This window comes from Pseudomyrmex gracilis, unplaced genomic scaffold, assembly GCF_002006095.1.
Source record: "Pseudomyrmex gracilis isolate BER0280 unplaced genomic scaffold, ASM200609v1 scaffold_256, whole genome shotgun sequence".
Classification (NCBI taxonomy): domain Eukaryota; kingdom Metazoa; phylum Arthropoda; class Insecta; order Hymenoptera; family Formicidae; genus Pseudomyrmex; species Pseudomyrmex gracilis.
Window position 1 is genome coordinate 73935 of NW_018020840.1, and position 12671 is coordinate 86605.

Genomic DNA, 12671 nt, shown 5'->3' on the forward strand with positions numbered 1-12671 from the left:
AAAAAAAAAAAAAAAAAAATGAACATGAAGAAGAAACTAATTCTGAGACGCTTTTGTAAAGTAAACCAAGTACCAAGTATTCGCGCTAAACAGGATATGTCGGAAACTGTCACCTACTTTTTGCTTGTACCATGATTTCCGATATACCCTGTACGTGTATTGTATATAATTTTATATATTTAACACAGAGTTGTTCTCAGCGTCGAAATTAAAAAATGTCCTTTTGATGTATGGAGCGGATTGACACAAATTTGTTATAAGAAAAACTATTGAAAAAGATACTTTAAAAAAAAAAAGTATTGAAAAACAAATTATTTTACATACATTTATAGAAAAATATATAAAATATTTGTATAAAATACAAATTTCTCATAATAACATTTGATTATTATGAACATTTTTATAAAAATGTAATAATTATTTCACAGATGGTATACAATGTATATTGTCAGTTCACCGCTCAATCCGCTCCTGTGTACAATTTTATTTTCTACATAAACGAGAGACATTTTTATGTTAGAGGAATACAATATGTTGTCTTTTTTTTTCATTATTACAACAATTCAGTCCTTCCGTTTCCTTTTCTTTTTTCCTTTCTGATCACAAAAGTAAAAGATTTCTTTTTTAAACCGTAAGAAATAACTGGATAAGAAAAATTTGTAATTTGTCGAATAATCAGCTTCATGAAGTAAAAATCACGTTTATATTAATTGAAACAATCATACGGAGTAAACATTGTTATCTTTAGCTAAAAAAAAAAAAAAATTTGTAATTTCAATTGTATTTTAAATTTATCTTCCCAAAACTTGCTTTGAAACAAACACGCCAATCCAGTTATTTTTTCACCATCAGTAATCTATCTATTTTCACGTGCACACGATTCCACTAGTTTCTCACATTTGAGTCGCGCCAATTCTCAACGAGTCGAAATAATCTATTTATTTTACTTAGAGGACAAACGTTGCAGTAGCTGTAGTTCGTACATCGTGAGTGTAGATTTAATCGCGCACAAGTCGCCCAATTAGATAGAATCGCGTTTTATATAAAATATTTAATCTGACATGAAGCACCGTTTCCAGAGAACTTGTACGTCGCATATAAGTCATCTATCGAACATTTAAAAAATCATAAATTTACATAAATTGTGTACACTGACGGATTTTCATCAAAAAATTTTCTATTTTAAATTTTCCAAACAATTGTACTGTGTGTACATATTTTACACATAAAAAAAAAAAATTTTACAACTTGACGCTTCTTTGTGACAAATGTTTGGGTCTGCTTTAAGATTTGCGTCGGAACTCTTGAAAAGCCTACACTCGTGATGTACGAACTGTCTATGTAGACACGCTCATTGTCCCTGGACTCGATTTATCGAAAATTGATGCAACCTTTAATATGAGAAGGCATTGATAGAGTCGGTGTATATGAAATGCAGGTTGCGCAAGCACCAGACTGTGCTTGCTTACAATTATGTAGAAATAATTCACATGCAATATTTTATATTCCGTTCGCGTTACCAACGTGTATGTATGAGTCTAGATTTAAGAGAACATTAGCTTTAGAGTATAGTGCTTTAAAAATTTTTTTTTTTTTATTTTTATTTTGTTGGTGATGTATTCTCACGTTTTAGGTTTTTTTTTTTTTTTTTAATTACGTTAACCTAAACGTTACCCTAAACGACGATTGTCCTCAACGTCATCTGTACCCTAAAGTTCCTACAGGTACATGCAACATTATACATATATTTTTCCCAATTGTAAAGCAAATAATAAAGTTTTTAATCATATATATATAAATATATATATAAATATATATATATATACATCCTTCTCAGATTTTTTTGTACAAGTGTTTCTCCCTTCCTTTCCGTTCTTATTTATTATGTAAATTATTACGTTTTTATTATACGTTTACTCTTTTAAAATTAAAATTAAAATTAAAATTTGATTTATTCGGAAAAGCGAGCGCGAAATTCTTCGGTCGATAAAGTGGAGCGTCATTTTCATGTATCGACTTTTCGTTTTCGGTACGAGATAATATAACAACACATAACCTCAATCAATGTTGCGACTTAACGCCATTTGATATATCGTACATGTTTCAATAATATATTTTCTTACATTTATATATTTTAACAATCATGAGGAATCAATGGTGTGTCTTATCACTGAAGAAAAAGCTTACGTAAGAGTCTATCAGAATGTTCAATCCACTTGTAAACATTAGCCGGTCGTTGACGACTGCAGCAAGGTCCAAACGACGTGTTGTTGTGACCGGAATAGGAGTCGTGTGTCCCTTAGGAGTTGGAACGCAAAACGCCTGGAGAGCTCTTATTGACTCCAAGTGCGGGATCACGAAACTCTGTGAACCAGATTATGACAAGTTACCGTGTAAAGTAGGTGAGCCATTTAAAAACATTTCTCATTTCATGAAGAAATATATGCCAAGTTTATCTTATTACGTAAATATTTTAAATAAATACTTTATATACGCAAATAGAATTTTATTAATTTCATCTATTTGCAATTGCTCAAAATATATTGTTCCTCGACAATTAAATAAATAATCGTTGATATTCAACAGCTGCGTCAGTACCAAAAGGAAATGCTTCCAATGAACTCAATATCGACTCCTACTTTACGAAGAGCGAACTTCGCACCATGTGTTCTGCCACTGCTTACGCACTGATAGCCTCGGAAGAGGCGCTCGTGGATGCAAAGTGGAAACCGGACGACGAGAGCGACAAACGTGACACCGGAGTTTCAGTGGGAATTGGCATGATTGATTTGGTGGATGTGTGCATGACGTACGAGGCTCTGAAAAAGGGATATAGCAAAGTCAGTCCGTTCTTTGTGCCGAGGATATTACCGAATATGGCTGCTGGTCAGATTAGCATCAAATATGGTTTTCGAGGACCCAATCACTCTGTGTCGACTGCGTGCGCGACGGGTGCGCATGCCATTGGTAATAGCAAAACCCTCTCTCGATCGTTTACAAATTTTCCTTCTCCCTAAAAAAAAGTACTCGCTACGTGATACGCCACGACGTGTTTTCAGGTGATGCGTTTCGTTTTATTCGCGGCGGCGAGACGAGCGTCATGGTGTGCGGTGGGGCAGAAGCCTGCATCAGCCCATTGGCCATAGCTGCGTTCTGTCGGCTTCGCGCGTTGAGCACGTCAATGAACGACACACCGGAAAAAGCGTCACGACCGTTCGACCGGGATCGCGACGGTTTTGTCATGGGCGAAGGAGCCGCGATACTTGTGCTCGAGGAACTGAACCACGCACTCGCCCGGAACGTGCCTATTTACGCGGAGCTACTGGGCTACGGTCTGTCCGGCGATGCGTCGCACATAACAGCGCCCAACGAGGACGGCATCGGCGCGCTGCTGGCCATGGACCGAACGGTAAAAGACGCCGGCATCGAGACCTCGGAAGTGACGTTCGTGAACGCGCACGCCACGTCCACGCCATTGGGCGACGCGATCGAGGTGAAGGCAATCGAATCGCTGATGGGCGAGCACAGCGAAAACGTGACGGTGACGAGTACGAAGGGAGCGCACGGTCATCTGTTAGGAGCTGCTGGCAATCTGGAAGCCGCCTTCACAATTCTGGCGATCAAGGAAGGCATCATACCGCCTACCTTGAATCTGGACAATTTGGACATGGAAACGCGATTGAACGTCGTGCCGCATAAGAGAGTGAAGTGGAAAACGACGGCGCGACGAACGGCCTTGAAAAACGCGTTTGGCTTCGGCGGAACGAATGCGTGCTTGTGCTTCACGCAGTATATCGATTAAGCAGTTTTGAAGACGATTGTAACACGGACAGATCAAACCACTTTTTAGTTATTTTTCGAAACATTTCAACTAAAACGCGAAAATATTCAAAGGAACAGTAAAGGTAGGTGGTGCAGATCTTTTGATATTTCTGTCGTTCAATTAACACGGAAGAAAACGCCATTGTGAGAATCGCTATTGTGATGATTGTGTACATACATATGCAAAACAACGAAGCTCAAGAGAAGAAAATTTGGTAACGAATTGAATTTCAAACACACATGTGTATTAGCCAGTTATATATGTAGCGACTTAAATATTTTTAATAACTTTTATGTATATGCAACATATATATATATTTTTTGTATATATATATATATATATATATATATGTATATATACACATATATATACAATATATGTAAATATATTATAATTTATGATAAAAAAGTTCTTTTTATAGAACTTTCTCATATAGCGCGTAACGATACACAAAGGGGATGTAAATCGAAATATAATAAAATATATGTATATATATTATATTGGAATGCAACATTGATCTCTCTCTTTTTTTTTTTTTTTATATATATTACGATTTCAATATAATTCTTCATCATAAATGTAACTCTACCTACAGTACGGATCCAAGTCCACATGTTATTGTGTCGCCGTGTAAAAACAATTTTCAAGAAATATTCAATTGAGATATATAATACTCTTCAAGTGCGTCGGCTGTCACTGGAGAGCCTGTGTCTGTAACAATTTGCATTTACTCAGCACAGCAAAATCGAATCCGTCATATTCACGCGGTTCTAAAAAGATGTTCACATCCAAACTGTCACACTATCACGTGTATCTACTACTTTAATTATTACAGAGATCTATGTCATTAAGTTATTCAATAGTCGCGTAAAGCGCATCAAAGAGTTGAGTTCATCTTAACATTTACTCGACGTAGTCTTTTTTTCTTTTTTTTGTTTCTATCAGAGATGTAATGTTTTTTTTTCAATTGCAAAGAGAAACAGTGTTTTATATGTCTATTATGTTTTTCTTTTCGATGTAAACACATCTTTAGCCATTTTATTCAAATCGAAAGTCGCGCGCAACTTTTGAATCATAACAATTATATTCAAAATACATCATCTATCGTGTCTTGCTACCGGCAGTAAATTAATGTACAAAAGGAAAAAAAAAATTATTATATCAAATTACCATAGTTAAGTAGGAATTCTTAGTGAAGAATAGAAAGTCGTTTCTGATGGCTGCACAGCATAGCAAAACGTTCCTTCAAAGTTTGTCGGAGTTCCTGCCGTTTCTTCGCGAGTTGACACATCCGGGACTTGAACTCCAATACTTCCTCCGCTGGAATATAGCTTTCTTCCTCGTCGTCATCGGAGACATAGGAATCCTGGATGGGACAACAATTTGCGACAATTGGAGTAAAAAAAAAAAAATCTCCGTAGAGGAAACAAGAACGCTCGAAGCCACGTAAAAATTTTTCAATTACCTTCAACATTTGCGTAAGCGTCAGGCCTCTGTCCATCAATAAAGACATGCTAGAACTGGAATGATTAAGTTTATCGTGACAAGCTCCCTCGTGATTGCAACATTCATCGTTGCAGGCCACCTCGGAGCCTTCCGGTGTACTAGGGAGAGAAGAACTACTGATATTGTGCTCAGAAGAGTACCCGCAATCCTGGGACGATTGCTCGCTAGAATGATGTTTTTTCTTCTCGGTGAAGTTCGTCACTTGTATCCACATGTTATATTTACTAGATTTACTTCGTTCCCAGCTATCTATCAAATCCTCCTCTCTTCTGGAATCTTTGCAGTCGTCATCAGAATGCGTCATCCTTGTGATATACTGATTTTTGTTCACTTTTTCACCTTCCTTGAGATGAGAAAAACAATAACGCACAAAATTGTAAAAAAATCGATAATGTAACAACAAAGCTCTCTATACAGAGAGATATCGAATTAATCAGTGTAATCACCTTACAAGACTCGCACGTATCGGATGAATCCTCTTGAGGTAATTGTTTGTTTTTATGCGATACGTTACTTTGCTTTGACTGACTTATACTAAGTTTCGTTTTCGTTTCGGCTGTGTCCTTTTTACTCATGCTTTTCGTTGCGTTTGCCGTCTTTTTCGTAGAGAACGCCACCGCGATTTCTGATTTGCTTTGTGATTGCGATGTACTCGGTGCTTTCGCTTTCTTCAAACAATCCGGACATTTACACGTCGGCGGTCCTTTGTTTTTAGGATCCAAGACCTGCAACTGAGATCGACGAGACAGGGGCTGGTCAAAAGTGCGCGCAACACGGGCGAGATAATTAAAAAACTAATAAAAATCGCGTTTGTCGCGCTTGTACCTTGTGACGGTTGATGTTTTGCGTAGTCGGTTTGGATTCTGCACAGGTACAGGGTGACGATTCACTTTGTCTCTCGCTCGCACACTACGCGATAAAAGTTAGACAATTTAGCGCTGAATTAATAATCGTATCAATTTTATACCCATATATTTTGATTGTGATGTGGCAAAAAAAAAGTAATATACTTGGAAAAGAAATATATTACGCGTGTACACTTGCAACGTACGTCACAGGAATTTTCCTTTTCTTCCGTCTCGTAACGCCGTTCCTTCTTCTTTTTACGTTTCAGCCGTAACTTCTCACGCCTTTGTTGTTTCGCTATTTCCTCCCTCGTGAGTTCCTCGTACAACAGTTCTAACTGAGAAATACCTTGTTTCACCTCGACTGCCATCTGTACAAAACAATTTTGTTGCAACGAACATTTATGTATCACGCACATTTTTTAAAAATCTCGTAGTAATGAAAATGAACTGAACAAATAAAGAGATTTACCTGAAAATTTCTGGATAACGCGTCCACCGCGACCGCGGCTAATACTTTACACACCGTTTCTCCCTCCTTCAGACGTCGGTGGACTCTGTGCAATCGTTCCGCTATGCATATACCTAAGCACGTAAGTACTTCTTCTTGAGCAATTTCTAGCGTTTTCGCGTGGCGTTCTCTGAAACCCAACGTCTCGTTCTGCTTCTTCCAATAGACGATATATGTATAAAAGACGACGCGATAACGCGCTATTTCGGAAATTCCTACCTTCCCATGAGCTCCGGTTGCGCCCGACCGATGAGAGTACCGATGTATTCCGTGATCGCTGGCAAGTGGACGTGATTTTCCGATATACAACGTTTAATTCCGGAATATAATACTGCCACGTAACCTTTTTCCTTCGTAGGTTCGGGTTCACGGGTCAGAAGAGACGACGCCAACAATACCTTATTACGGCACTCTGCGCAAAACCTTACGCAAATCGCAGTTACGTTAAATCATGTCACGTATAGATTTTTCATGTAATAAGACGCGAAATTACATACCTATGTTTACGAAGATAATTGTCCAAAGTGTCGTCAAGCGTGTCGGTCTCTATCAAAGCCAGTTCCTGCTTGCACGGCAATTCCATGCAATCCCACACTTCCCTCCACGCATTCGGCGGCGGACGCATCCGTTGGATCTCCAGAGAGTGCAACACACATCGTTGTGATTTTCGATTTCTCGGCTGTTTCTCTACTAAATTATTTAATCTAGCGCTGCACCGCGGCAAAAACAACAACTCTTCCTTTTTAGTGTCCTCGGTATTTTCGCGATTATCTTCAATAACGATTTTGCAGTTTGTCGACGTACCTGTGTCCGTGCAATATTGTAAAAAGTTGCTGAGGCGATTCCAGAACCTCGTCTTTTATTGAGAGCGTGCCATCAGGAGTAATAACCAATGGGTCTAAGGCAGGATGTCCCGACTTCATTAAGTCGTAGAACAATCTTTCAACACTGCAAACATAGAATATCTCACTGTCATTCACAATGTAAATGTTACAAATGTGTTACCTACAATAAAAGAAAACAACAACTGACCTTCTCCTACAACCGACACACGGTTCCGCCTGGCCTAAAATAGCGACTATGTCCTTGCAGGTGATTTTAAAAGATGCCTTAATCTCCTTCTTTGTGAGCATATCAAACTTTCTCATGAAGTCGTCCAGTTGTTTGCCACGAACCAAAGGACTATCATAAATTGCTTCTAAGTTACTTATGTCCATAATCATCTTAAAGAAAAAAAAAACAATAAATCAAATACGTTTCTTCAACTTTATAGCGTGCAATTTTACTCTTAGTTAATAAATTTATATAATTGAGATGAGTGTGAGAAATACATGAAACATCCTTCCGTTCTTTCTCCTTTTGTAACAGATTGACAAGAATACAAAATTGAAGAAAGACGCGATTATCTGTGCACAATGCAAAAGTAAAGACAGCAGGGTTGCCACTGTCCTCGTTGTATTCCACATCGGAGATGTTAATCTACCTTCTGACAAGATGAAAGATCATCAATCACGATGATAAACAAACGAAGGTACATTCTAAAACTGTGTGTACAAGTTTCATCAAATATCTTGATTGTTTTGTTTTTTCTTTTTTTTTTTTGTGTTTTTTTGTTTTTCTCGACTTCTCGCCTATCTGTCACGACAATGAATTTTTGTGGATTTTAGGTTAAAGGTATCCATGCGGAAGCAGGCGACGTTACGTAAGGCGTCGTCGTGCTCCAGGAGTCGGCGATCAGGAGGGCAACACTTGGCGCTCACCGTCACGTTCCCGTCGATAATGAGGGGCAATTGATTGCACGCCAGCTTCGTCGGGTCATCGTCCCGCAAAACGTCCACCAGTCTCGCCATCGTTTTTTCTATTCGATTCGGAGACTCGGATCCCTTCTTTCGTTTTAGGCGCTTGCTCTTGGAGTGTCTCTCGTTCTCCCTCTCTATCTCTCTCTTTCTTTCTTTTTCTCTTGCGTTCTTCGAGGTCAGGGCTCGGTCAACGCGCCCCAACGAATCGCCTCTCTCGCGTTGTAGATCCTCGACGTTTGATTTCCTCCGCGCAAGAAACGGTTGTTATCCGCACCGCGATGCAAACAAAGTGACGGAGTGTCACCACATACGATCTGCCATTTGCAACGTACAGAGTCGCCGTCTGTCGCTATCTGCTTCCGCCCTACGTCGAGAATTTGTACATACATACAATATACACACGTTGTACTCTCTACCGGCGATGCGTCACCATTGTATCCTACTTGTCTTCTAATCGTGTCTCCGCCCCCCTCTCGTTAACCGCCGCGATTTAACGGGAAAATTTCCAAATGTGCGAAAGCAAAGGTTCTTCACCAAAAGTTTCTTACGCTATAAGAAGAGCATTCCTTCTCTCTCGCGTATCGGTTTTCAAGATTTTTACGAGCTTTTCACAAAGCTATCCCATCGAATTTAAAACGTTGTAAAAACAACAGATTGCATTGTTCTCGCATATCGTGAGGATTTACGCAAGGTCGATCTGTCTTTTCGAGTCTTTGAGAGCTCTAGTAGTAATTCTGTTTTGATAACAAGTATATATGAAACTTGTTGTGGCGCGTTATACCCTACATTGTTTTCATTTTATATACATAAATTTCACACGCGCAGCAGAGAAAATTTTATAAATTTTACACGCGTACATGCTCTCTTTAGACTTTCGACATATATATACAACAGATAATCAATTAATTATTAAAGTTTTTTTCATAAAAGCAACGACGTTGCAACGAGATATCCTCCTGCAAGTTTTGTAGTTCTATTTTCTTTTCCCTCCCTCTTCGCGAGATGCGCGGCGCGCATCAGTTCTATCGTACGCATGCTCGTCCGATCACATGAGACAGCGTGGTAAATACAAAGTGGAAAAGGAGCGAGGATTGCGGCGCGGAAACGATTGATTCTCAAAGTTCTACATTCTTATATTTGTGTTCGTTAAAATAATAAATAATAAATAATCTAAAAAGAGACAAACGCGAAAATATACAGTAACTTATTGTTATAGCAAGGACTAGATGTTCACGAATAACGTGAATTGCTCGACATTACTTGCTGGAACAGTCTCTCGTCTTGCTCCAAAATCGCTCGAGGTTTTCGTAGACCTTCGTCTCGGCCGAGTTGTAGTTTAGCGCCTCGCAGACGCGACAGTAGCTCTTTGACGCGCTGCCGAAGTAGCCGTGCTCGTTGATCACTTTGTAACGACCGCGCCATTCGTGATACTTGAGGTAACGCTCGTCGTCGCGGTCCAGATATCTTAGATAATCGGCGAGCGCGTTCACGCTCGCGAAATCGTCCACATGGAGAAAAGAGTGCGGCGGCAGATATCGCCAGCAGTCCCTCACCGGCGCTCCCATTATTATCGGGACCGCGAGTTTGCCGTACGCGTTCCAAAACACCTTTTCCGTCATGTATTCCCGACAGTTGGAGTTCTCGAACGACAAGTAGAATTTGTATTTCGCCAGAGCGTCGCAGTCACGAGCGAAATGACCGGGGCAGACGGTGCGGTTGCCGTTCAAGCAGTTCCCGAGGATGTCCAATTGATCGCGAAGCAACGACTTAAGCTCCTTCACGTAGATCCACCGTGCGTTGCGACTGCCGCAGTTGCTGCCCATCACGGCGACCAGTTTGGTCTTGGAAGTTTTCACAGTGACGTCCCATCGTTCGATGTCGTTTGACGACACGTCGCCGGCGGCAATTTCTACCGTTCTTCCATAGGGAACCGGCACGTCGCTGTCCATTCGATAGGACATGGACCAATTGAACATACCGTCGTAATCCGACAACTTTTGATTGCCGTGTAAAAACGTATGATAGGGAGACTCGTCCGTTAAGAAAATCCATCGCTGATCCGTTCGGTTTCTCGCCGGTAATTCCGACGGGCTTTTCGTGAGATGCAAGTGGAACACCGCAGCATCCGCCAGGTGCAGATCCTTCTCGTCGTAGCTCAACGCGCAATTCTGTACCGTGCATTGTTCCCACGGTGAAAATCTAAAACATACGACTTTTTTTTTTAATTTATCAAATGTTTGCAAAAGCAGATAGTCAAGCCTCTATCGCAAACGCGCAAAAATTCTTGTTTGTTTCAACTCCGATATTATCAGATAATTTACGTTTTATTCAATGACACACTTTGAGATAAAGATAAACCGCCGCTAAAAACTGCAACTAACTTGGTCGACGTGAAACGTCTGATATGCCTGCGTTCTAGGAATCGCCCGTGCTTCCAGATGAGAATTAAATAACTTCTATTCGCAGCGTTCGATCGCGGGGGTGCGCTTCCTTCCGGCGTCAACAACCACCGTCCGAGGGGAGACATGTTCTCTACCTGCGTAGCACAACACACAAAGCGAGTCCTTTTTGTAATTAAATTATGTTTTTCGAACATTTGCGTCTCAAATAAAACACCGATCGTTAACGTCGGATTTCCCGATGAAAACATTGAAAAAAAAAAACAAACAAACAAAAACTACAAAATTAAAAACCTCTTGAATGGAAAAGCCTCTCCTCATCAGGTACTCGTCGGGGGACATTACTTTCGTCGGCTGCTTCCGGACGATGGGCGTCCGTTCCTTTCGGAACACGGCAAGTTCTTTCACGGGGGGGGTCCTTTTATCGGTGGCGAGAAATTCCGGATACAACAACAACAACCAAACAATCACAGCCGTCACACCGGTGGAGAGAACGAACACGAGCCGCGAAGACTTGCGCATAATGTGTTTCGCGCGGTCCTTCAATTCATTCTTTACCGAGTGTACGTCGAACAACTACTAACCGGGGCATATCGAATCTTTGGGTCTTATCTGTTCTCAACTGATAGTGCTTTTTTTTTCTCCGCGTTTCCGCGTTGTTTCGGATAAAACACTCGTTCGCCGAAATGTTTTAATTATCGCACGATTGTGTGTGCGCGCGATCGCATTGTTCATTTAATCGCCGGACGGAGAATAAAAAATGGAGCGGCAAGAGTGATAAACGCGGCTAGTTCACTTCTGCGTTAATTTCACAAGCGCCATGAATAATTCACGCGGATCCAATTACAAACGATTTCTCGTGCAACGGTAAACGTGCAATTTGTGCTTAAAAATACTTTCTATTAGTCATTAGCTAGTGTGTGTGCGCCGCGTTCGCGTGTGTTGTTTGATTAATTGGAATTTACCACAAAGCGTTTTCCAACAAACGGCAAAATAACGAGAACAGCAAAATCATCATCGTTAGTGAGGTAAATAACGCAAAAGAGGTGGAATTTGCGGCAGCGCGCGTTAAAGAATGAAATGTCGATGTTAATTGACGGAGTGTCACCACCACAGTTTGGATCGCGATATGTTGCAATTTGTGTTTTTTGTCTTATCAACAGATTCGTTTGCCAACGATTTTTCTTGTTTCGAACAAATGTGAGGGACACGGTCGTTATTGAGACGCAAATGAGGAAACTGACGAAAAGGGAAATGACGAGGAAAGTACGAAGGAAAGTAGCGGATGCGCTCTCCCGGTGCAATAAGGATACACGTCGACGCAAGACTGACCGTTGATCCCGATTGTCTTGGTTAGCCAAGCGTGACCGCGGTCCTCCACGGGGGTAAACGTCATTCACTATTTGCCGGCTACTTCTGGTGACGCTCTTTAGTGTCACAGCTGATGGACGTCGCGTTGCAGTTGCGATATAGTCGCGTATATATCGAGAGCTGGGAAGAAAAGACAAAGCTCTGAAGTAGAATCTTGCGGCAGTTTTGTTTTTTTCCGATCACGTATGTGTGTAACTTCGAATGTGAGAAATAAGAAAATAAGTTTTTTATTTATATAGGCTATCAAGGACGTACCTTATAATCCTTTTTTTTTTTTTTAAATTATCTCAGCGCTGAAGCGAATATCGCGGACCAACTTGGTGGCGAATTGGTGGTCGCCTGTTTGTTGAAACGCGATTTCTTCTCAAATTCAAATCAAGCGGTCGTGTGAGTTTCCAGTCGCGCGTCTCCGCTTCT

The 12671-nt window shown here is 40.6% G+C and overlaps 3 protein-coding genes across 8 annotated transcripts; 1 reads left to right on the forward strand and 2 right to left on the reverse strand.

Annotated features, from left to right (window-relative positions):
- The first annotated feature begins 1808 nt into the window (after positions 1-1808).
- Positions 1809-4120, forward strand: LOC109859308 (3-oxoacyl-[acyl-carrier-protein] synthase, mitochondrial). 2 transcript variants are annotated; one of them, XM_020437429.1, is made up of 3 exons: positions 1809-2402; positions 2587-2967; positions 3060-4120. In XM_020437429.1, exons 1-3 carry the CDS (start codon positions 2204-2206, stop codon positions 3800-3802), a joined length of 1323 nt encoding a protein of 440 aa, XP_020293018.1. In that variant the 5' UTR covers positions 1809-2203; the 3' UTR covers positions 3803-4120. The 2 variants fall into 2 exon arrangements, with proteins under 2 accessions (XP_020293018.1, XP_020293019.1); XM_020437430.1 differs by having other exon boundaries at positions 2317-2398.
- LOC109859307 (gametogenetin-binding protein 2-like) lies at positions 2277-9997 on the reverse strand. 5 transcript variants are annotated; one of them, XM_020437423.1, is made up of 12 exons: positions 9745-9997; positions 7718-7908; positions 7490-7633; positions 7183-7395; positions 6905-7108; positions 6647-6815; positions 6381-6545; positions 6155-6238; positions 5776-6060; positions 5289-5672; positions 4994-5189; positions 2277-2364 (listed from the first exon to the last, which is right to left on the reverse strand). In XM_020437423.1, the coding sequence occupies exons 1-11, from the start codon at positions 9904-9906 to the stop codon at positions 5013-5015; spliced, it is 2178 nt and encodes a 725-aa protein (XP_020293012.1). In that variant the 5' UTR covers positions 9907-9997; the 3' UTR covers positions 2277-2364; positions 4994-5012. The 5 variants fall into 5 exon arrangements, with proteins under 5 accessions (XP_020293012.1, XP_020293016.1, XP_020293017.1 ...); XM_020437427.1 differs by lacking the exon at positions 9745-9997 and adding an exon at positions 8446-9737; XM_020437428.1 differs by lacking the exon at positions 9745-9997 and adding an exon at positions 8169-8439.
- On the reverse strand, positions 9971-11405 carry LOC109859318 (alpha-(1,3)-fucosyltransferase 7-like). The gene is made up of 4 exons (XM_020437443.1): positions 11178-11405; positions 10866-11020; positions 10073-10683; positions 9971-9975 (listed from the first exon to the last, which is right to left on the reverse strand). The coding sequence occupies exons 1-4, from the start codon at positions 11403-11405 to the stop codon at positions 9971-9973; spliced, it is 999 nt and encodes a 332-aa protein (XP_020293032.1).
- Positions 11406-12671: the final 1266 nt, after the last annotated feature.